This window comes from Mus caroli, unplaced genomic scaffold, assembly GCF_978045245.1.
Source record: "Mus caroli unplaced genomic scaffold, Mus_caroli_1 scaffold_1, whole genome shotgun sequence".
In the NCBI taxonomy this organism is placed as follows: domain Eukaryota; kingdom Metazoa; phylum Chordata; class Mammalia; order Rodentia; family Muridae; genus Mus; species Mus caroli.
In genome coordinates, this window is record NW_028227256.1 from 75,502,680 (window position 1) to 75,528,114 (window position 25,435).

The 25,435-nt window shown below is 45.1% G+C and overlaps 1 protein-coding gene across 1 annotated transcript in view; it reads left to right on the forward strand.

Annotated features, from left to right (window-relative positions):
• The window catches only part of Sgpp2 (sphingosine-1-phosphate phosphatase 2), a 109,023-nt gene extending 84,088 nt beyond the window's left edge, over positions 1 to 24,935 (forward strand). Inside the window, exon 5 of the mRNA XM_021158469.2 lies at positions 21,438 to 24,935. Within this exon, the coding sequence (XP_021014128.1) occupies positions 21,438 to 21,989 (552 nt within the window). The 3' untranslated portion in view covers positions 21,990 to 24,935. The remainder of the gene's footprint in view (positions 1 to 21,437) is intronic.
• Positions 24,936 to 25,435: the final 500 nt, after the last annotated feature.

The following is a 25,435-nucleotide window of genomic DNA, read 5'->3' on the forward strand; positions in this document are numbered from 1 at the left end:
CCTTGGATAGTCTGGTGGGTTGGAATCAGAGCTTCCTTTCTTTTTACACTTTCCTGGGTTAGAGCTGGTGGCAGAATCACAGAGCAGCATATTCATTTAGAAGTTGGCCCATCCTTTTACCACATTACCAACAGTTAGTATGGTAAAGTGTCCTTGAGTATTCAGGGTGCGATGTGGGATCCAGCCGGAGAGTTGCAGAGCATAGAGCTGGTTGTGGTTCGCCACAGGAACACCAGTTCTCATTCCATTCTGTACAAGAAAGATGTCTTTAAGAAGAAATGGGCCTTTGACAGCAGTGTTCATTTCAGCTGTGACACTGCAAGAGACATTAGCAAAAGGCCTTGTCAGGGAAGGCCATCTGCCCAGGCCTTCTTGAGTCTCTCCCTGGTGCCAGGACTGAGTTCTCATGTAACAGTGGAAGGATAGGTCATCAGGGGAGAATGCAAAAGGAGTGCCAAACAAGAGCAACAGGAAGCCTCGGGAGAGGCAGGTAAGGCATACAATTAAGAGCCTATAAGGCTGGGATGAGGCTCAGTTGGAGAAACGCTTGCGTAACATTCACAAAGCCTGTGGTTCCATCGCCAGAACAGAATAAAACAGGGCACGATGTCAGACGACTGCAATCCCAGCCCCTGGAAGGTTGAAGCCAAAGGATCAAAGTTTAAGTTATCTTCAGTGCATAGCAAGCTTGAGGCCATTGTAGGCCACATGAGGCAATGCAGCAGATTCCATAATAGATAAAAATATCTAAGTATAAACGAAGACATCGGCCCTGTGTTCCCACAGATATACCTGCCCTAATCCAGGCCCCAAGCAGTTTGCTGTTTGAGTGAAAGGGGACCCAGATCTTAGAAACACCAAAGAGACAGTGAAGAGGGTGCTCTTCTGCCTACCAGGGCTCGGTGGTCCTCCTCGCTCCTCTGCCCCAGCACACACTGCATCTGCTGGCTTCTGAGGTGGGGGAGGGGGGGGAGCAGAGCATTCTCAATTCGCCACACCACTTCTCCACATGACAAAGACTTCTCTGCAGATCCCTTCCTAGACCTCAGTGTGGAACTCCGCGGGACTCTCCTGGGTGTTTTGGCATTTCTTTTTATCTGGTGCTACTTTTTAATTTCCATAGGTTTCCATTTTGGAAAGGGAAAAAAAAATCCGACCTCAGGTTAAAATTAAAACCAAAGAAAACGCAGGAATGCGGGGCTTCAGACACACAGAGAGAAAACACACAAATCCACTTCAGTGAAACACAGTTACTTTTTTTTTTCCTCTTTCCTTTTTAAGTGGCTTTTGGAGATGGAGAGGCAGATATTTGCGGGAAGATTGATTGGGCCTCTCATTTAGATGCAAGGAATGGGTTGCAGCCATTCTTAGGGAAGGATGTAGTGAGGGCCCAGGGCTGCTCCTCTCCTCCCTGGTCCTGTTCCACTGTACCCCACCCACTGGCTTTCTCTTACTCAGTTCTGCCCTTGTCTTGCAACCCGACACTGGCTCAGGTCCAGAATGCATCAGGCTACAGGACCAGAGCCTGGCTCAGGGCACCATGAGTCATAACATCCTAGTAGCAAAGGGAATGGCTGTTAGCAGAGTGGTAAATTATAGGTTCCTGCAGTTCTGTGTTCAGCTCGATAATTTCTGATGGGTGTCAGGCTTGGAACGAGATCCAGGGATATCTTGATCTCTAGGAACAAACCCACCTGCTCTCCTGGATCTCAGAGTCTACTGAAGAAAGCAGATGTGTGACCTAGTGATAACTTGGCATGGATGCTATAATTAGCAAAGGCCTGAGCCAACTACTAAGATAATGTGGTTTCTCGCCAGGACTCCTCAGAACAATCCACAGGAGGCAGTGACCCCACCATCGCTGCCTGTTCAAATCCTGTAGAAATCTTTGCCTTTTTATGTTGTCTGACAGTTTCATACCCATGTATAACACATTTTAGTTATTTACACCTCTCTTCCCCTCTCTCATTTCCCTCCAACTGAAACCTTCTCCCTGAGAAGTCTCCTCTTTACTTTCATGTCTTCTTCATGTGTGGCTCTCTGAATTTAATTAGAGCTTTGTGGTGGTTTGAATATGCTTGGCCCAGGAAGTAACACTATTAGGATGTGTGGCCATGTTGGAGTAGGTGTGGCCTTGTTAGAGAAAGTGTGTCACTATGGGCATAGACTTTAAGACCCTTTAAGATCCTAGCCGCCTGGAAGCCAGTCTTCTTCTGTTTGCCTTCGGAACAAGATGTAGAACCCCCAGCTCCTCCTGCACCATGCTTGCCTGGATGCTGCCATGCTCCTCCTGCCTTGATGTTTATAGACTGAACCTCTGAACCTGTAAGCCAGCCCCAATTAAATGTTGTCCTTATATGAGTTGCCTTGGTCATGGTGTCTTTCACAGCAGTAAAACCCTTACTAAAGCAAACTGCTTCTCCAAGGTGGAAAGCTATTTATTGGAGCACTGGACAACTTATCAGTGGCTACCCAACTGAAGAAAATGACTCTTGTTCCACCAGCAATCATTAACAGCTAGTAATCCCTCAGGAGGTGTGGGACCATGTGGGTCCCTCCATAATCCCATGGATATCTTTAAAATACCTCTGGCCATATCTGTATTGTAACTAATGCAGCTATTAGCAGCATTAGTTACAATAGCAAAGAAAACAAAAATTTGGAAGCAACCTGTGTCTGCTGTTGAATGAAGAGATAAATAAAATGTAGTATATACCTACAGTAGAATATTATTCAGCCTTATATAAGCAGGAAATTATGATTCGTGCTATAATGTCAACAGAAATTATTTCTTGAATATAGAAGATGGATTTTGCTCTAGAAAGAGTTCTAGAGGTGCATGCTGGGGTGGTTGCACACACGTGTTGTATTTAACACCATTTGAAATTGGTCAAGATAGTGAAATGTCTATGATGCTTGTCTGTAGGAAAATTAAATTAAAAGTTTTACTCGGGGCTGGGCAGGTAGCTTGATGGGTAAAGATGTTTGCCACACAAATATGATGACCTGAGAAACCTAAAACCCGGGTAAAGCCTGGTATAGCAATCCCAGAACTCCTATGGGGAGATAGGGGAGAGAGATGGAGACTCCCTGGAAGCCCACAAGCCAGGTAGCCTGGTGTAGGTACCCAACAAACCAAGAGACTCTGTCTCAAACAAGAAAATGAAAGGCCAGGACTGATACTGATACCCAGGTTGTCCTCTAACCTGCACAAGTATACCATGTACACATAGGTGCACTCTCATTCACACACACACACACACACGTGAACAGCATCAGTTGTAAGGTGGAGGGGAGGGGAGGATAGCTGCGATTCTCTGGGGACATGGATGTGTCATTGAGGTGGCTCCTGCCTTATATTAATGGTCCTTGGTACCTAAGGAAGAATGACTTCTTTTGCTGGATCTCCTTCTCATCAGGTGTGAACATTTTGCTGTCCAGGACACGGTTTTATTGACAAGCCCCAGTTAGATTCCTGGGCCATCCCACATAAAGCACGGAGAGCTGTAAGCCTACTTAGCTATGACACCATCCTTGCCAAAACAGCTTTATCCCTGTCTTGGAGGAGAACCTCCCTATTACCAATGTAGGCAGGATGCTAGCCCTTCCCTACCATGCCTCTGCCATCCGAGTGGTCACCATGATGAGTCAATTTTGGCTCCTACACTTGTCCTCACCCCACTGACAGGATTTTATTTCCAATTGCCTGTTTCATGCACAGACAGGTTGCTCTCTGATACAGGGTGTGCATGATGGCACAACCCCATCTGGGTTGGGCAGCTGTGTGATGACTTTAAGGGCCTTTGGAGATGTCAACACTGTTATACCAAACAAAGGATGTCAGGGTTGCCACTGACATCCTTGACTGGCTGATGGTACCAGAGCCATCCTACCTCTAGGTTCACCATTCAGGAGAAGACAACACATCAAGGCTCCTTTCTGCCTAGGCAGTCTGTATTGAGTCTTACATTCCCTATTTGCTACCGTGATGATGCACAACATACAGACTCATTTTTCTCCCTTGGTGTCTAATTTCATGTTCTCTTGGTTTGAAGAATAAATCACTTATAGCAAGATGGAGGCCAGGGAGGAAGAAATGGAAAGAAAATGAAAGGTCATGTAGTGTCTTGAGTAGTTCATAGAAAACTGCTTCACTCAGATGAACATCAAGGATCAGAAGTAGGTGGCCGTGGGGAAGGTAGCTGTCTTTATAATGTCACTCTCAGTGTGTCCCATCTCTCAGAAGCTCTTGGATCAATACTTAGATATATGTAGGTGAGATATGGGTTGAACCCAACACTCAGCTGTGGGATGGGGTCCAAATGCAGAGATGGGATCCTTGGGGCTACAAAGGAATACTCAGGACAGAGACCGGAATGAACTCAGTGAGGTCAAACAACATCTGATCGCCATCTGCCTGGTCGGGAATGCCAATAGCAGGTACCTCTTCAACCCAGTTTAAGCCCAAAGAAAATGCATTGGCTTTTGTAACCACAGAATAAGGAGGCACCAGTACCACTGGGAGAGAGACCTGACATCTGGGCCTTCCAAAAGCTCCTTCTCTTCCCCTTCCAGCTCTTCTCTGCCCAGTGGCTTCATGCCGGCTGACTGTTCTTTACCCTGGAGTCAGAGCCTAGGAATTCTGGGCTTAGATTGGCTCACTTCCTCTCCTGAGAGGATGCCTGTGATGAGGGTTTCAGGAAACATTTTCTTGAACAGTGCCTCCCTCTGCTGCATCACCAAGCCAAGGGCTATCTGGGATTAGGGCAGCTGGCCCAGAAGTCAGCCTCTTTAGGCAGAGCTAACACTTGGCAGGAGGGTCAGGGTTAGAGCTACCACGCCTAAGCAGGGACAGTTCTCCCAAGTAAAGAACCCTCAGTTATCAGGAGAAGGGGGTAAAGTCCAGTGTGGCGTTTTCCTTCTCTGTCAAAGGCTCAGAAAAGAAACACAGCAGTGTCTGTGCTTGTGCAGAAAGCTGGCCATACTGTATTATCTGTGATTCCCCAAATGATGCAACTGCGCAGAACCAGCTTAAACCCACTGAGTGATGAAGCTGCATCCAGTGTTTTAACAGTAAAACCAGTCTGACATTGTTGATTGATCAGCAAACATGAGAACTGTGAACCAGTGGTGGACAGTCCCTTATTTTGACTTGACCAAAGTGCTGCTGTTTGAAATTGCCCTCAAGCTGTTTGATCTGTGGGTAATTATGTAGATATTAGGTTTTATTTGCTTACTGCCCCCCACCCCACCCCCAAGTAACGTTTAGTTTTGGTTGGAGTTGGAGGATGTTGAAAAGGATTGTCAAATATTAAATTATCTGCAGACCGTAGGAACTGTTTTCTGGCTCTGGCTGACAGTATTCTGGGTGTGTTTTTCAAGTCGTTTGAAAGCACTTATAAAAAAAAGAAAGAAGTTACTTTAAAGTGCCTCACTTAATACTAGGAAAGACCCAATTACAGCGTAAATCAGATGCCACCAAGCCCAATTCTCCTTTATAGCATTAGATAAGTCTGTTTGTAAGACGAAAAAGGGCTTTGATTGCACTTCGGAGCGCTCTGTCACCATGTTGGTAGATCTGTTGTCTCTATTTATGGGGGCATGTTGGGGGCAAATATTTTTATCCTTTTGTAAAAATAGAGAATTATTTCTGGTCTCAAAAATAGTAGCTGTTCATGGTACTCCAATCTCTGTTGTTTATGACGTTTGGGGTTATTTTTTTTCATTAAGTACACACACACACACACACACACACACACACTCAGTAACTAGGAAATATCCAATCAGCCATTGTTGAGGACGATGGGAAGGTAAATTGAAGGCATTTTATGCTTCTGATCAGAGAAACCAAAGTAGTGTTTAGCACAATTTCCAGCAAGAACTGCCCGTGGTATGTAACCCTAACAGCAAACACAGACAAACTAATATTTTTTTATGTTGCTTTTTCAATACTGTTCCCAAAGCCACAACTGTGGCACACTTTTCTGTTCAGTGCAAGTGGGATGAGCAGGCTCCTGGCAGTGCCTTTTCCCTAGGAAGAAGACAGGCCGGAGCCCAGTGTGGAAGGTTGGGAGTGGGGCTCTCTGACCTCATGGCTGGCCGTCAGCTGGGCTCCAGTTAGAGATAGTCTAAGGGTGCTGAGACACACCTCTGAGGTAACTATTGGGAAGTATGTAGCCCGTACTTCTTAGGCCCTGCATTACTTGTAGGTCATACTGAAAATGTCCCTAGTGTCCCCCCCAAATAAAATGTAATAACCCATGTTCAGGGCCAGAGCATGGATTGGGATCTGGTGTTTCTGTGTGGTTTGTCTGGTGACTAGGTGAGCCCTAGTTACTGGGAGAAGAAATAAGAAGGGATTGGCTGGACTTTGGACAGACTCGGATGGTCAAGCGTGTGTGTTGTCTTATTGGGCACACCCTTTAGGATTGTATTGTGCCGCAGATACACTGAAGCTGGACTTTCTCTTAAGCCCGTGGGCCTCTCCAGTGGAAGCAGCACTATCCTTGAATTTTGTAAAGTTAACTGTTAAAAAAAATTAGTTTTTCTTGATGGATAGAATTAAAATAAGAAAGGATTCACTTCTGCAGCTCTCTGGGAAAATATGTGCACCAGCTTCTGCTATGGCACTCCCCCTGGCCGCTGGGGTGGTCAGGAAAACAGTGCTTGAAATGTATCTTACACTGAACTTGCACCATAAGCCAGTGTTGCTTTGTCACATTGGAAGGATAAAAGGAAATACAAGTGCTAGGATCAGTTCTTCAACCACCTCCTGGTAACGGAGAGCGCATTGGGGATTTCACATTAAGCTTGTGAAATCAGTCCCTTATTGCCTGTAGTCGCTTCATGTTCATCCGCAGCATTCATTAGTAGTGGTACTTTTGAGACCTTGCTATACCACCCATTCTGGCTTCAAACTCTTAGGCTTAAGCAATCCTCCTTGACAGCGGGAACTGCAGGCACGCGCCACCGTGTCCAGCAGAGTTTATTGATATATAATATTCAACTATGGGAAGGTGCTCCACTGTTCCTTCATTATTGATGTACATTTGGGTCGTTCCCAGCGAGATCGTTATAAACAGTACTGCTTTGAACGTCCCTTTATACCCTTTAGTGTAGACAGAAGCATTTTATCTGAGTCTGAACGCAGAAGACCGGGTATCTCAGTTGTGTGGGTGTTCATCTTTGAGATTGGCCATCGGGCATGTCAGTCCCTGCTCTCACTGGAAACATATGGCAGGTCCCCTTCTCCACTGTCTCCTCTATCTTTGTCATTCCAGTGAGATGTCTCAGTATCTTATTTGATTTTGGCTTTTCTGAATAATGGTTTTTCAACCCCCTTTCTATGTTTATTGGCTATTATATATCTCTTTCTTTGTGAGATCCCAGTTGTCTTTACCCCTCCCCACTTTAACTAAATCACTTGTCTTTTTACTGGTATTTATCAATACATTGCTAGCCAAATGTATTATTATTCTCTTCCCTGCTTTGTAGCTTGACCTTTTTTGACTCTTTTATTGGCAGTTCTTCGATGGGAAGTTTGAAATCTCAGTGGAGCCCAATTTCTGAATCTTTAGCTGATGGTTACAGTTCTATGTCTTAAGATATTTCTCTGCATACCACAAATCATGAAAATACTATTTTATTTCTATGAAGATTTATTTCTGGTTTATTTTATTTTGCTTATTTATACCTATGCTCCACTTGGAGTTGCTTTTGTGATTTTTATTTTATACAAATGCCCAGTGCACTATGCACTTGGGAGTGTGGTCCCTTATGCACATATGGAAGGATCACCTTCCTCGTAAATCATGTGACTATTTACATTCTCTCTGTATACATATATACCATGCTCTTCTGCACTGCTCTGTCTATCTATCTTCTTGCTAAGACCACTGTTCTGTGTGTTTATTGACTATTAGGTATCCCTTCCCAATATCTAATACCTGATAGATATTAGGTTCATCAGCTGCAGGTGGTGAAGGCCCTGCAGCCCTCTCCCTTGCTTTTCTGGGCTCTTGTGTTTCCATATTAATTTTGCACTCAGTGCGCCTTGCCATTTTCTCCACTGCCGGGCTCTTACTGAGCTGAAATGAGTGTGTGCACTGTCTCGAGAGAACTGGCACCTTGCATTGCTGACCATTCTTGCCCACGGATGTATTCAGACCTCTGCTTTCTCTCAGGACCATTGTAGGTTTCTGGGTATGGATATTACATATCATATATTACATGGCACCTCAGAGGTGTTTTATAAGTCTTGCATCAGTTAGGCATTGTTCTGAGTCAGCCATTCTCAACCTGTGGGTCTCGACCCTTTTGGGGGCTGAATAACTCTTTCCCAGGGGTAGCATATCAGATATTCTGCATATCTGATATTTACTGTAAGATTCATAATGGTATCAAAATCACAGTTAATGAAGTAGCAACGAAATAATTTTATGGCTTAGAGTCACCACAACATAAAGAACTCCATCAAAGGATTGCAGCATTAGAAAGGTTGGCAATCAGTGCTCTAATTGCTCTTATACGCATTAGCTACCCCATAGGATAATCCACAGCAACCTTGTGATAGAAGTCCTAGTTTTCCAAATGATGAGACCTTAAAGAAAGTGATGAGAACTCTCTGAGACTGAGATGTCCAGGCTCACCTCAGAGGGAGCACGGCCATACATACATCTTCCTGACACTCCGTAAAGCAAGATGCCAGGGGTCTGTCTTTCAGATGGAGGGAGAACTGCACAGTACTCCCTTGGGGAGCTTAGCTTTTGCTCACAGACCCGACATCCAGGACAGAAGCCAGCATTGCCCCGGAGCGTGGAAAAGGAACAATAGCCGACTTCCTTTCCCTCCAGGGGTGAACAGTCGTGACACCAGGGCTACCAAGAATTCACAGATACACCTTCTACCTTTGTGTGCACACGTATCACCATAGCAGAATTTCACTTTCAAAGATGACTTTTTCAGGACATTTGAAGCTTTTATTCTAGGGTGTGGTTCACAAAAGGAAGTGGGAGGCCCCCCCGCCATGCTGCATAAACATGGCTCTGTGCTGGTCTCTGTCGTCTAGCAAGTTGAAGTGGACTGGGTCACTCACCAGTGTGCCCCTTGTCCCTCAGCATCGTCTGAGGGTTTGTTAGACATGCAGTCTCAGGTCTCACTTGGACCCTGCGTCATTGGATGCTGCATTCAAGAGCTTCCCTGTGGTGTTCTTATGTGAGGTACAGTTTGGGAAGCAGTCCATACGCATCACATCCCCTGACAAGACAGTGGCAGTGCCGATTACACACAACCTGCATGGACCTGCCGGATACGCACATCCCACGGAACACGACTCTGCTCTGTTCTCTGGTTACTCAGAGTCTCTGCTGCCCACCCAGGCTCAAGAAAGATCACTTAAGGGTCTGACAGCGTCTTCTGTGTCTCCCGGCAGCTCGGCCTTCCCCTGTACCTGCCAATCTCATGTGCTCCTAAGCAGTTGTCAGAGACGATGATAAAACCCGCCTGCAAACATGTCTGAGCTGCTGTTATAATCCTCCTGGCCTGCCAAGCCCTGCCATTCATCACAGATAGACTGGGCCACTGGGGTGGGGAGTTTGGTATGGTTCCTGAACAACAATTGCTGCGACTTGTTAGACTCTGTGGAGCCAAGAGAAGCAAGTGATGATTTTCTAAGTGGGGCTAGGTACAGATAAAGTCTAGAAATAGACACTGTACCCCAATATATTCCTAGTTAATATTGAGAGCATACAAAGCTATAATAAACCTGATTATTTAATTCCCCTAAGAAACATAATGCCTGTCATACTTTTTAATATTCTAGTACCATTTAAAGGACACATACTAGGTTGGAGAGGTGACTCAGAGGGTAAAATCCCTACTATGTGTAAGTGTGGAGGCCTGAGTTTGGATCTCTAGTGCACACAGAAGCCAGCATAGCAGCACGTGCCCACGAGCCCAGGGCTGATGAGGCTGAGGGAGCCAAATCCCAGAGGTGGGCTAGCCAGATGGTCCAGGTGAAGCACAGCAAGCCTGCGGTCAGTGAGACACCATATCTCCAAAGCTAAAGTGAGAGGCCTACAGAGATGGCACAGCATTCAAGAGTGAGTTCTACTCTTGCAGAAGACCCGGATTGGGTTCCCAAATGCATGTTGGTTGGTCCACACCACCTGTAATGCCAGCCTCAGGAATCTAACACCCTGTTCTGATGGTACCCACATGCACGCACACACACACACACACACACACACACACACAAATAAGTAATAAAAATGATCATATATAAATAAAAATAGATTCTGTTTGAATGTACTCTATTTGAATATATCCTATTGAAACATACTCAACCATCCCATAGTTTTACCTAAAACTGTTTCATCTGAATAGCATCAAATAATCATCGACTTACTAGAATATCCTTTTAACTTTTCCAAATTATGTCTTCCAAATACAAAATTAACATATACCAAAGGTTTTCTTTTTAATTAATCTTTATGTATTTTATTCTATGTGCCAAATATTGGCTTCCATGTATGTATGTGCACCATGTCTGTCCCTTGTACTGAGGAGTCTAGAAGAGGGCATCAGGTTTCCAAACCTGGAGTTGTGAATGGTTGAGATCTGCCATGTGGGTGCTGGGAACTGAGCCTAGGTCCTCTGCAAGAACACTGGGTGCTTTGAATTGCTGAGCCATCTCACCAGCCCTCAGTCAAAGACTTTATTCAATTCATTGAATCATGATTTTTGCCAGCAAGCTTTAATGAAGGAATCAATAGGTCTTCTTGGAAGTGTGCGAAGTACATTAAGACTGTTGGGCTATACATGAAACGGGTTCCACATCCTACAGAGCCACAAAGGCAATGTATTCTGATCTTTGGCAGAATAATTTTAATTTCTAAAAAATTAATTTTTCCTTTTATTGAAAATAAACTTTTTCTCACCTGATGTATCCTGACTATGGTTGTCCCTCCTCTTGATCCTCCCAGCTCTCCCCCATCCCTCCCACCTGGATCCCACCCCTTTCTGTCTCTCATTAGGAAATAGACAGGCTTCATGAAAGGAGCCATAATAAGTTATGATATAATTAGATAAAATAAAGACTTGAACATCAGAACTGGAGAAAACAAGAACACAGAAGGAAGATAGCCCAAGAAGCAGATATAGACACAGAGAGCCACTCATTCACACACTCAGGAATCCCATCAAAACACTAAACTGGAAGCTATAGTATATATGCAAGGGGACAGTGGGGTAAAAGGAGAGAATAATATATATGTATATGTGCATATACATATATAGTCTTTTTATATACATATACTCTTTATATTCATGTATATACACACATATATACATATACATCTAAATAAATCACACAGTATATATAAATAATATATATATATGAAATACATACACACACATACATATAAGACACAACATTATGAGACAAGGAACCTCCATGGAGAGTGCTTAGCTTGCTTAGTGTTGTTTGTCTACTGCTGGGCATGCAGCCGACCCTAAGAGTCCTTTGTTTCCCCAGTGAGACTCCCTTGGAGAAAACTAAATCTTCATTTGCAAGTGGCACATGTCCACTTTTCCTTCAGATCTAGGACCCCATCTATCTCAGCCTGTGGATGCTGCCTTGGTCTCTGTGAGATTATATGAGCTTTGCTCACATTGGTTTATTTAAGGGCCCCGTTGCCTTGGAAGGCTCCATCCCCTCTGGCTCTTATGCTCTTTCAGCCTCCTCTTTTACAGGGTTCCCTGAGCCTCGAGAGGGGGGATTTGACAGACAGAGACATCCCATTTAGGGCTGAGTTCCAGGCTCTCTCAGTCTCTGCCTAACATTTGACTGTGAGTCTCTGCATTTGTTACCATCAGCTTCAAGAGGAAGCTTCAGCACCATCGGACTAGCGTATTTGGCAGGCAGGTCCCCATTGTAGGTCAAAAGGGTTGTGGCTCTATCCATCCTTTGGTAGGGTGCAGAGTGCCTGTACCAGAGACACTAGCGTGTAGCAGTGAAGGCTCTCTGTAAGCACTAGCCTTGACTTCCCCATGTTCAATGAGTTGTGTAGGTGCCGTCTTCTGCAATGGAGTCTTGCCATCAGTTTGTGGAGAGCAGCCTAGTCTGTAGAGCAACAACCTGGGTTGTATGGGGGTTCTTATGTCCTCTTTGTTCAACAACTCAATTAGATGTAACCCAATCCTGGGACTGGATGCTTCATTCGGTGATAAAAGATGTTCACCTGGGGCTCTGCCTCACCCATTATTTGGCAGTTTTGTTTACACTACCTTTGTATATGAATGTATTTTAGGAATCTTACTGGACTAGGTTCCCATACCACGTCTCAAATGGCATCTGATTTTAGCTGTCTCTCCCTGTATTCCCTCCCTCCTCCCACCCGCCACCTTGATCCTCCAGTTCCAGCTCCCCCACCCTATGCATCCATAACTATGTGTTCTATTTCCCTGTCCTAGGGAGATCTGTCTGTCCCCTAGTCCCTTACTCTGTACCTAATCTCTGTGGCTCCATGGATTGTAACTTATGCGTCATTGACCTAGCAGCTAATATCTACGTATAAGCGAATATGTATCCTCTCTGTCTTTCTGTCCCTGGGTTACCTCACTCAGGATGATCTCTCTGGTTCTGTCCATTGACCTGTGGATTTTATGACTTCATTTTTTAAATGGCCGAGTGCTGTGACATGATACAAGTGCACCACATGGTCTTTATCCAGGAAGAATCATTTCCAGTGAACAGAAATCATTTGCCTTTGACTAAGTCAAAACCCAACCAGATAGCTTGTCCCTTCAGGGGAGATTCTGAGGACAGTAGTGGGAGAAAGGTTAATGCTATTGGCATTTCCATCGATTATCTGTTGAGGTAATATGTTCAGTATATTAAATATGTTAGATGAATCAAATTAATTTCTTTTTAGACTTCAATCACAACTAAAAATCATTTTTTGAAACAACAAAAAAAATGTTTTTGAGACAGGATCCTGCATTGCTCAGACTAGTCTGAAGCCTTGATCCAGTAAACAGTGAGTGAGCAAAGCTCTCCCTCCTGTGACCTTCAGGTGACCTTTGTCCTTGCGTGACACCAAAATGAGGCTTTGTCTTACATCCACCTTCTTGAGGCAGGATTTCACATAGCTCAGGAAGGTCCTGAATCAGTGTGGAGCCAGGGCTCACCTTGTGCTACTTGGCTCTCCTGCCTCCACTTCCCTGGTGCAGGGTTCCAGGCATGGGCCATCACAATCTGCTTAAGCTTTTATTATTTATTAATTTGGGGGCAGGGGAAGCACTCGCTACTCTGCCCTGCTCTGTTACGCTCGTACTTTGTAATATTTTAACACACCCACAGAAATCCGTTCCTTGTCAAAATTGTCAACGTGGTTTCTACTGAATCTTTAAATGGTCTCCTTTTGCTCTAAAACTTAAGCCCGAGGAAGCTGGCATCCTCTTTTCTGACTGGTGGCTCCTTCCCAGCATCAGTGTTTTCAAAAGGTCTTTTCAAGCCTCTCTTTGCAGCCATAGAATGCCATGCTTGCTGGTCCCTAGTCCTAGATTTGTAACAATCCTAGCCACGTAAAGTGGCTTCAAGGACAGCCACGGCTCACAAAGGAGGCAACAGAGAAGCCAAGCATCACTCTCGGATCCCACGACAGCTACTGTTCATGTCTTGGGCTGGGCCGTGGAGCAAGAGGGTTGCTGGCTTCCTGCTTCTTCTCTGATTTTTATCTCGTGTGTGGTGTTTGCATGGGTCTGGGCACACATGCATGTGCTGCACATGTGGGGTACACCTGTGTGCATGTGGTGTTTCCCCCTTGATTGCCCTCCACTGTACAGCGGCAGCATCTCTTGTTGAGTCCAGGACTTCTCAGTTCAGCTAACCCAGCCAGTTTGTCTCAGGGACTCCCTGTTTGGGATTACAGGTGGGTTCTGGGATCTGATCCCCAGTCCTTCTGCACTACTGAACTCTGAGGTAGACTATCACTCTGTAGTTTAGGCTAGCCTGGAGCTTGTAATTCCCCTGCCCCAGGCTCTTGAGTGCTAGGGGTTACAGGCCCATGTATGATACCTGGCTTGTCTGTAGACATTGATGTATGATGATTGAAAATTAATACTTTTGAACATATATATTCACTTTTCTTTCCCATACAAATGCTAAGTATATAACACACCGGTTTCTCTCTGAAATCACTAATAGGTATATTCATGAGCACTGTGGCCTCCTGCTTGCCTGGGCCATCACTTTATTATTATTTATTCTGAGAAATCTTTATTATTCTGAGAAATCAAGTTAAACCTATACTAGCACAGGAAAGCGTCCTCCAAGAAGTTCAGGAGGAGATGCTGACAGTCCAGTGGCTACCCTCGTTACCCTGGAGAGGAAGGCCAGGTGTGGCTTGGGTCATTGTCAGTGTCTTGGCATTAAGAGCAGTCTGTGCATCTTGGCTCTGCCTGACTTCCTGGCTTTAGCTCACTCTGTAAGGCCCTCAGAGCTAGAGCAGGCCCTTCATGTTCTCAGCAGGAGACCTTGCAGAGGGGAAGATACCTGAGCCAGAGTTCCCCCAGCCTACATGCCTAAATGGGCCAGGGACCTGAAAGCATTCTTTGCAAAATTGAGTGAGTGTCTGGCTCTGCCCCTCTTTCTAGCTAGACAATCAGGGCAGCCCTAACCCCTCAATAGTGTTCTTCAGGGGAGATGTTAGGAAAATAGGATGAAAATTTGCTCAGTAAACCACACATGGGAAAGGAATGGAGGGTCAAAACTTACCAGTATAGACAGAGGGGTAAGGGCACAGAACTTTCCAGAGATGTTCACCAAAACTGAACAAGTCCTTTCTGTTTTGGCTAATGATAGGAAAGCAGTGTCATGTGTTACTAGACATCGCCACTAAACCCTGCCCTGACGTCCCTTTCCTTGGAGGAGTCTTCTTTCACTCTCAGGTTATCTGTTTCATGTTATTCATGTCTACATGTGGCAGAAAGCTTGCGATGCCTGGCTTTCTGCATCTGCCTTATCTTGCTCAATGCAATGACACCGACTCCCATCTACTGTCCCTGAAGTGACTGGATGAACCTCCACTGAATACATGTAACACTTGTCTTTATCCATTCATCTGTTGGCAGATTCTGAGGCTGATTCCATTGTGTGGCTATCGTGAAGAGCCTAATGGCATTTTGATTAATATAAAAACACTAAGCTGGGCAAGGCAATGGGAACGGTCAGGCTAGCACTCTGTACGCAAAGGCAGGAGGATGAGGAGTTCAAAGTCATCCCTGGCTACATTCAGAAAACAGTGTCTCCAAAGAAATAAGTACTATATTGATAGGAAAAAAAGGCAAAGGTATTAATTGCCTAAACTTCAGGAAAATATGGGAGTCAGTAGAGCATACAGAAGGTAGAAATCATCTGTAATATTCCTACTCAGAAAGCCCATCTTATTTCCTTCTGATATCTCACCCATACATAAGTGTGTGTGTGTGTGTGTGTATACTTAAGATTAGACTGTATTATTTTCATTACATCTCACTTATTGCTAACTTTGAAGCCATGGGGAGGGACATAAGATTTCCAGACATGTGTCTTTTCAAATGGAAAATCTTCGTCCTCTATTATTAAATAAGGAAGCGGCGAGCTTCCTCATCTCATTTGTGTGTGTGTGAACCGCAGGACGTGTTCAGCTTATGCCTTTTCAGTCTCTGTGATGCATGCCTCTTTCTTTAGGCTAATTTTTCTTGCTTGCATTTGGAGCATGTTATCTTTGGCCTTAGTTGCATGAACTGAAATAACGCAAGTACTATTTTCAAGTGTAAGCTAATCCTTCCTTCCTTCCTTCCTTCCTTCCTTGCTTCCTTCCTTCCTTCGATGAAGTCGTCTCCTGTATTCTAAGCTGTCATTGGGCTCACTCTGTGTCTGGAGATGACCTTGAACTTTTGACTTTCCTGCCTCCAATGCCCTGAGTTCTGGGCTAGCAGGTGCATGGCATTATGCCCTAGTTTTACTCCAGGCTGATGCTGGGGGTTCCTGCACGTTAGGCAAGTGCTCCACCAACCGAGTAGTCTCCTTGGCACCAAGGTAATGGGAACTTTCCTCAACAATTTTACTTTCTTCATTTTCTTCAGATTCCTTGAGTAGAATCATAGGTCTGAGTGTTTATGTAATGTTGTATACTTTACACCAAGTGCCTACCTTGCAACTCTTCCCTCGAGAGCATGAGAGCGGGGATGGCTTCCTGGAATGCCCAGTGTCTTTCTGAACTGTTACACATGGACCCCCCCAGTAATGGTTCTCCAATCACAGCATGCAGGAAGCGCTCAATACATTCCCAATGAGCACACACACCTTGGCACCAAACAGGCATCTTTTGAGGAGCCCTCTGAGTGGCACCTGGTGTGCTGAGAAGCAGCATGGCCACTTGTGGCTTTCCTAAGCAATAGTGGAAATGTTCATCTCTGGAAGTGTTTTTGAACGTTTGGGGTTTTTTTTGGGGGGGGGGGTGTTTTATTTGTTTTGTTTTGAGACTAGTGGTAGGACCAGCCTGAGCTACAGAATAAGACCTTGTCTCAAGGAAAGTTATTTAAAAATAAAGCTTAGAACATTTGCAGTTCTTCTACGTAGAAGTATTTACAAAATAATTTTGTTATAAGAGATTTACAGTCCCCAACTTGGAAATCTCACTAGTTATGGCTCAAGTGTCTTTCTTATGAAAATACCTAAATATCTTTATTATAGTATCACTTTCCATGGATGAAAATCCAAATGTATGACTAGAAGGGAGGGGGAAAACTCCATATTTGGCCATGATGGCTAAAATTAGTTTTACCTCAAATGCTGGGGCTGTGGACCAAAATAATTTAGTTTGGGTTGAAGATGAACACAATTAAGTTTATAAAGACTATTCCAACCAGATGTCAGGGACTTTGGCAACCATAATTACAAAAGAAGACAGGAGGAACCAGGGTAAACTGTTATTTATACTTTGAAACAATGGGCAGCCAACACCCCAGCCTCTTGACTGCCAGTGAGTGTCTGGTCTACTCTAGTCCTGACACTTTGAGAAAGACTGCAAATAAATTGGCAACCTTAGCTCAACCTTGACTTTCTGGCCGGAAACTTTTAATGAGCCTAGAGGAAAGTATTTCATCACAGCAAAGACAAAATAAGGGAAGTGTATGAAGTGTGTTCTTCGCCTTTCGTTCAGGGCCGAGGGAGATCACTGCCAACTGTGGGGATACATGGCAGTGCGTGAGAGAGGCATAGCCCTAGAGCCGAGCCTTAGAGAGGAGCTGTAAGAACTTGCCAGGTAGAGATGGCTGGAGCACCCTTAGCTTCTGAAAGGAATACAAAACTGTCCTCGGTGTGTTTAACAAACGAAAGTGGGCTCAGCCTTGACCAGAGAAGCTTCTGTTTGTAGTGGACAGCGGTTACCGTGGGCAGAGACTCAGAACTGGTCAGAGTATGGAACTAAGTGTCTCTTGAGTGCACAGTCCTAAACAGGACATCTGCACCGCCCCCTCTAAGGCTCAGGGAACGCTGTGGGAGAGAGAGCAGAAAGAAAGACTGACCCAGAGGACTGGGAGGCGTGCTGTGAAAAGATGTTTTCAGGACCTGGCCTTGCACTCAAGAATTTACAGCCGCAGAAGCAATCTGAAGACCTGCTCAGGATGGCACCCAGAGGTAGCCTATCAGGGAAAGGGGCGGGGCTCATGAGGCCCCGCCTCTCCCCAGGGAGCCCTTAATGACTATTAGGGAAGTCTTTTTCTTCCTAAGTGGAAGTTGCCCATGCTCACTGTGTAGATCAGGCTAGCCTCAAACTCAGAGAGATCTGCCTGCATGCCTCCCAAGTGTTGGGATCAAAGGGGTGGGCCACCACGCCTGACTCAAACAAAACAAAAAATTTTAAAATTTCAGAAAGCAAGCAGACCCATTTGCTTGCCGTGGGAAAGCAGTGCGGAATTCCTGGAACGTGTTAAGGATTTGAACCGTGCTCAGGCTCTAGGTTGCTGTCCCTGGGTTTTATTTACTTTTGTTCTAATTTTACATTCACTGAATCCAGATTACGCTGGGGATTATGCAGAGTGTAGATTCCTGGCTGCACCCTGGATCAGATGGGGTAAGAGTGTGGCGCAACCTAGGACCTTCTGGGAAGAGAGTTTCGACTGATGAATCTGTCAGAGTCTCCATGAGACCTGCAGCCATCAAGGCAGCCCCAAGAGCAACCATGGCTGGAGGGCCAAGGAAGAGTGAGCCATCTGGCCTTGGGAGACTTTCTTTCAGAAGGGACCTGAGCTGCTTCATCTCTGTGGATGAGGCAAATGCCCCTTTTGTCCCCGTTGACTTCCTTCAGGGTCAGACATGAGACTGGCGGAGGTGACAAGCTCTCTCCAACTCTTAACAGTAGTGTTCCTTTAAACACATAGACAAAATACTCTGGTCCTCAGCGGACCCTCTGCATGGAGGTCCCTGCTCACCCTGCCGTGCATGGGCAGATTCAGGTGCTTAATTCAATTTCACGTAAATCCAAAGGAAATAACAAACACATACAGGTGATAGAGAATTCCAGTGTGAAGAGTCCCCCTCCCCCACTGTGTACCCAAGTGCACAGCTCTGTAAATATGTACCTGCCTGTGTTCCAAGCTTTTTGTCAGTCAAAATAGAACCATGTCTTACTTATATTACCCAGCAGCTTGCCTCGTTACTTATTGGAGGATTTAACGGTTTGCTATGCTGTGTCATTTTAAAAACATCATCCTTTTAAACCGTGTAGAAATAAGCATGTAAAAACTCTGCTCAACAAAGTGTTTCTAAAGCCATGCAAGGAAATATATTATCTGAAATTGGGTTGTCTATTCAGTTCCTTAAAATGTATGTTATGGCAGCCAGGGGATCTTTAAATCCAGGTGGGCAGAGCCTCCAAAAGCTGTCTGCCTCACAGATCCCAGCTCCTGTTAGCTTCTGTCACCTGCTCTTGGCAGGTAAGACAGGCACATGAATGGCATCCTCGAGATGGAGGTCTCCTGTGTACCTTTTTATAAGGTAGATATTCTCACTCACATAGTTCCTTCCCGTTGCTGAGCTTTCTGCGTACAGAGCTCTATCCACGATGGATCCAACGGAAACATACATGTTGACCCCCATTTCAATCACAGAGAAACTTGAGCAGGACAAACTCCACCTACTGGGGTGATCCCGAGTCCTGAGTTAGCCACTGAGCAGTGGGAGTGGGTTCTTGGTAAACGAGGATTGTTGAACAACCTTGAGAGCCATCTGTGCTCCTGACCACTCACTCCACACAAACCCAAGTGCTTGGTGAGTGGTAGACTTTGTGTCTACTCCACTAGTCATGGAGAAAGCATCTCTGCTGCTTCTCAGGTACCAACAGGACAGCGTTGGCAGCTTCAGTCCTCACTGAAGGCACTCGCTCTTCCCACTAAAGCAGTCAAAGCAGGCTCCATCTGGATATGTTCCCAGAGGGGTTGAATGTAGTCAGTAGAAAGCTCTGATCTGTCCTTACCCCAACGGCCCAGGCCCACCTGGCCTTTTTAAACTACTTGGAGCATCCTCCTGTCACAGCAGTGTCCTGTGGTGTAAACAGTTAAATGCAATGCTCCTCCTAGAGCGGGACTTGCCATGACCAGCAACCCCACCATGAAGAACATGACAACCTTGATTCAGCTGTGGGCAGTTACAGCTCCTGAGCCAGGTCCCCGGGTGAGGCTGCTAGTTCAAAAGATAAATCTGTACTTTAAAAGCTACTGACAAGTTTCTGCCCCACGAAGCATGCAGCATTTTACACACAGATGAGTGGAAGATGGCTTCATTAACAGCTTTAACTTTCCCTTGGGTTTCTTGAATCAGAGTCTCACAATAGAGCCCAAACTGGCCTTGAACTCACCATCCCCCTGCCTCCACTTCCCAAATGCTGAGACTCCATCCATGCGTCACCACCATGCCCAGCTAACAGAATGTTGTCTGAGGACTGGGTGGGGCACAGATTCTTAGGAGATCCTCAGCACAGTCTAAGAAGGTAGGAGTTCAAAGTTAGGAGCCTCTCTAGGTCTCTTGGGGGTCCCTTAAAATGCAGCAGCTCACCCTTGGCAGTGTTAGATGGGGCCAAAGGAGCCTGCAAGCATTTCCATTTTCATTTGTTTAAAATGTTTTCTTAGTTAAAAAACTGACAGTTATTGGCATAAGATTTTGTGAATTTGGAACTGGTAAGATGGCTTAACGGGTAAAAGATGCCTGGTTAGCAGCAAGCCTGGTGATCTGAGCAATTCCTAGCAACCAGATGGTGGAAAGGACCTAACTCCCTTTGACTTCCACAGGCGTGCTGTCACAGGCACACATGCGCACACACCATATAATGTAATCGTTCAACGTTTTATGAAGTCTAGCACAACACATAAATTTTTATAATCACCATCTCCGTATGGAATAGTCTCATTATCCCTAGACTGCATCATGACATCCTTTTTGGTCACACGGGATAAACCAAGTCCCCTAGGCAATGGCTGATAACTGTTCCCTGTCCCTGATGTTTTTGTCTTTTAGAAAATGCCATATAAGTGGAACCAGGCAGTATGTAACCCTTGGAGCTTAGAGGCTTGTTCCAGTCAGAAGCATTTCCTGGAGGGTTTATCCATGTTGTACTATGCATCCGTAGTTGATTGCTTTTTTTTTTTTTTTTGATTGCTGAAAAGTATTCCAGGACATGACTATGCCACAGGGTTTTTTACCTTTTCATCCAGTCAGGAATCTGGGGTCGTCTCCAGTGTGGGGTGATTATTAATACAATTCCTATAAACATTCAAATACCAGGAGTCACAGAAACACCAGTTGTCATTTCTCCCCACTATGACTTGATTCTTCCATCTTCTTCTGAGTAAATAACAGAGTATCCGAGGTACTGGGAAGCAGCATTAAACAGTGCGTTGTGATCGTATTTCTGCTGTAAACTGTCCAGTTTCTTTACTTACAGGAATGCGCATTTCTCCTGTGGCATTTACTCTAGTCAAGTGGGTTGAAGGACTTAACAGGTCATCCATCTGGTAATGTTTACTATTCAGGGTGGTTTTGTTTTGTTTTGTAACTCAGTAAAGAGTTTAGAGCCTTCACACTCTGCCAAAAAAGGGTGGTGCCACCTGTAAAGACTATGACAATTCTTTGGGACATAAGGTGAATATAATAAGATTACATGGCAACGAAACTATCAACCACTCACTCAGAAAGAAATTCAGAAATTTCTTGAAATACAGAAGTGCTCTTGTAAGAGAGTATGCGACACCACAGCATGGTGACTATGTATAGTATTTCCTATCTTCACTTTAAATTCTTAGATCTATACTTCCTTTGCATACATACTATAAAGTAAAACCATGCAGAGATTGCATTTCCAGTGCTAAGCAGGCATTTTTCTTTTCTCTCCTGGCAGGATATCCTGGGTGGCGTTCTGATCACTGCAGTCCTCATTGCCCTGACCTACCCTGCCTGGACCCTCATCGACTCCCTGGACACTGCCAGCCCCCTCTTCCCTGTGTGTGTCATAGTCGTACCGTTCCTCTTGTGCTACAATTACCCTGTGTCTGACTACTACAGCCCGACCAGGGCAGACACCACCACCATTGTGGCTGCTGGAGCTGGAGTGATCCTGGGATTCTGGATCAACCATTTCTTCCAGCTTGTGTCCAAGCCCACCCCATCTCTTCCTGTGATTCAGAACATCCCACCCCTTACCACTGACATGCTGGTTTTAGGTCTGACCAAATTTATGGTGGGAATCATGTTGATCCTCTTGGTTCGCCAACTGGTGCAAAAGCTCTCCCTGCAAGTATTATTCTCATGGTTCAAGGTGGTTACTAGGAACAAGGAGGCCAGGCGAAGACTAGAGATTGAAGTCCCTTACAAGTTTGTCACCTACACATCTGTTGGCATCTGTGCCACAACCTTTGTGCCAATGTTGCACAGGTTTTTGGGATTGCTCTGAGCCCAAGACAGTTAGAAACTAGTCCGCTAATTCGAGATGCAAAAATGGAGAACGCTGTTGATTCAGGTAATCTCAATGCCTCCTGTTTAAGGAAACCCTAAGTCATAGTTTCGTTTTGCTGATGTAACATATATACGGCTGCTGTGGGATTCACCTGTAAGGACACCAGGCTCAAACCACAGCTGAGCTCTGCAAGGCCGCCCTTCCCCTTTCTGTTACATGGACTTGGGACACGGTCTTCGGTGGACAGGAATGGTGGCCCGGCTTGCAATGGTTACAAGCTCCACCAAGCTCCAGAGACCCAGTAGACTTGAGGTACTATGAAGGCAGGATAGTTCTTTTCAGTTACAACCTTGCCTGATGCCGAGTCTCAATCCCCAAACTGGAGTTTGGTCTGGGAGTAAGGGTGGCACCATGGAAAATCTCAACTCATTGGACAGAATGGCTTCTTGTGTTGTCATCAGACTGGACTGTGCCTGAGTGGGTGGCGAGACCATTCTAAAATAAAGTTTCCTGTGAGGACACTGAAGATAGTAGCAGAGCCATGAGGCCACCGGAAGAGCTTGCTTTATTTACCAACTCATCTCCTCCAGGAACTAACAAGTGAAGCAAGACGCTGATCTGCCTTGCATACATTCCACAGCATCCAGCATCCAGTGATTCGGTTTCTACACTAGTGTAAGCAACACACGGCGGGCTGCCAGCTCCTCACAGGTGGAAATGAGGACACGCTGCGACTCCTGCCCTCACCTGCCTCGCCTTCAGCACCTTCAGTTGTTTGAGCTTCCACATAAGCCTGGAAGACGCTGAATCGGCACAAGAATGGATGAGCTTCGTCCTCTGGAAGCCCTGACACACTGCCTCATCCCTGTGACTTTACCTTCTGTCACTGTTTGGCTACTTTGTATAAATGTCTTCAGTTATTCACCCACTAGGCAAAATCAGGGACTCCCTCTCAGTCTTCCCACTCCTTCTTACCTCTTTCTTGGCAAGATTTTTCAGTTAAGAACTTTAAGATGTTTAGACCTGAAGAATTTTAGCACAAGAAAAACTTCAGTCTATTTGGAGAGAATAAGCCAGTTAACTGTAGCACCTGTTAGCCCTAGAATGGTCCTCCTTAGCTCCTTAGAGCTAAGAAGGTGTGCAGGATGCCCACAGGAGAGACCTCCTTCCCTGGGCTCAGCACTTCAGAATAAGCACCAGATGCAATGACATCCCGAAGGGTTCGTGTAAATGGTAGTCATTGATCATTTGAGGGATGGTGTCTGTAAGCCAGTGTTTCACTATATGCTCGTACTGGACAAATCACCCCTGACCCCAAAAAGAGCTAAGGCTCCAACTTTTGCATTCAGTGTAAACACCAAAGCCAACATTTTCTCTGATTTTGAGTATGTCCCATGGTCTATGGTTGGAATGATGTTCTTTGGTACTGAATGTAGTGTTTTAATTCCTGAAGAATAATTCTTGGACTGGGCATGGTTTTAATCATAGAATCAGAGGCAGATGGATCTCTGAGTTTAAGGCCAGCCTGGTCTACAGAGTGAGTTTCAGGACAGCCAGGGCTACACAGAGAAACCCTGTCTTGAAAAACAAACAAAAGGAATAATTCTTAACAAAATGCCCATTTTTAACTTAACAGTTCTTCTCTTCTTCGTCATAGTTAAGAACAGGAATACAACGGCCTAGCACTTGCCAGGTTTTGCTGACAGTATTTCAGCTCCGTGGCTGGGGAGCCTGGAGCCCTGGTTTACAGGTGTGCTTGCCTAGGCCAGCCTCCAGTTGTGCATGGCTGTTTCTGTTGTTTCTCCTCCAACCTCCAAGCTACCAAACTAGAGCTTGTAATGCTGGCTTATATTCACACAGGTGATTTTAGTTGGTTTGTCTGAAGCCTAATGACACAAGGCTCAGCTTCTTCTATGTGTATCTGCAAAAGAAGGGCTGTATGTATTGTCACAGCGGTGGATGTGGTGATTGGGGAGTTTAAGGCCCAACAACATGGAAGCTGACAACTGAGAGAATGCATTCGAGGCTGTGTTTACATAATTTAGATGGAGGATGAATATATTAGCTACACAACATTAAACAGTGGCCTAAGAATTTGTCATGACTGGTCACTCTTGGATGGACTTGATAAAAGAAAAGGGAGGGAGAAAGTATTCACTGTAGATGCCAAGTTTAGTTTTGGATTCCTGCAGTATTGATTTTAAGTGCTATGGCTTGATCACACTTTGCCTTTGGTGAGCCTTCTCAATTCACCAGATTCACTTCTTACAGAGCAGCACTGTCATCCTAGTAAATTCTCTCTTGGGTCTCTTTTCAAAACACTTTGTCAGTTTCTCTCTGGAGAGAGAGTGCCCCCTGCTGGTTTAGCTTGTCTTAGTCCAAAGGCCTTCTTACACTGGGCTGGCCTGGTCACCAGAATGTGTCCCTGTTAAGTCTAGGCCTGGCCTACGCGGACACCAAAGCTTTTAGCTTCCTCTGGGAATCAGGAAGAATAACACATCCTTTTCCCATCTTGCTACTACTCTGGGCCGAGTCATCAATCTAGAACCAGCCTTCCAAGCCGCTGTCCATTTTGGGTCATTTTTGCTCAGACCTATACCTTATGCTAGAAAGACATAGGCAAGACCCTTAACCTAATACCTTTCATGGTAGCCACTAAAACCACTTGACACTGTGCCTGGTAACTTGGGTTTTCTTGCCGAAATACACGACGCATCTTCCCAGAATAATCACAGCATGTGGTATTTTAGACCACATGTTTCAGGTTTCTATTTTGGAAGCCTTCAACTGTCTTGCTTATGCAGTGTATGTAAATTTATTCTTTTTTAAAATAAAATCTTTTTGTTTGAGTATGATTATTAAATGCTTTAAAAATCTAATGTTTTGTTTCTGTGGATTTTTTTCTTCCTTTTTTCTTTTTCGAGACAAGGTCTCAGTCTGGGACCCAGGTTAGCCTAGAGAACTAGAATGTTTTCATAGATAAATGGCTTGAGGTGTTTAAACACTCCCTCACCCTCTCCACCCCAGCCAAGCTTGCCCAACTGTATGTGATGCTTTGTCTGGCTTTATGCACCTTGATTTGCTCTTTGAATTAGCAATTCAAAGAAGATTGTTCTTAGATTCCCCAGTGATTTACAGGGTTAAGTGAGGCCGCATTTATACTATGATACTATGAAGTGTGTATACTGTCACTTGTGTGCTGGCCACCCAAGGGATGTCAAAGCTCTAGCCTTTTCTGTGGAGTTCTCCCAGGTCAGTGAAGACACAGGCTCAGGGAATTTTAAGTCAGAGCTGAAGCGCCAAGGCTGTGTGGAAAAGTCCAGGCCATGGGAGGCAGCAGGACAAGTATCAATTTGGGAATGAGAACAAGAGCAAGTCTAGGCTTTATAGAGGGCATTGCAGAAGCCAGGCTTGGAGGGGAGACCAGGTTGCCCAGGCAGTGG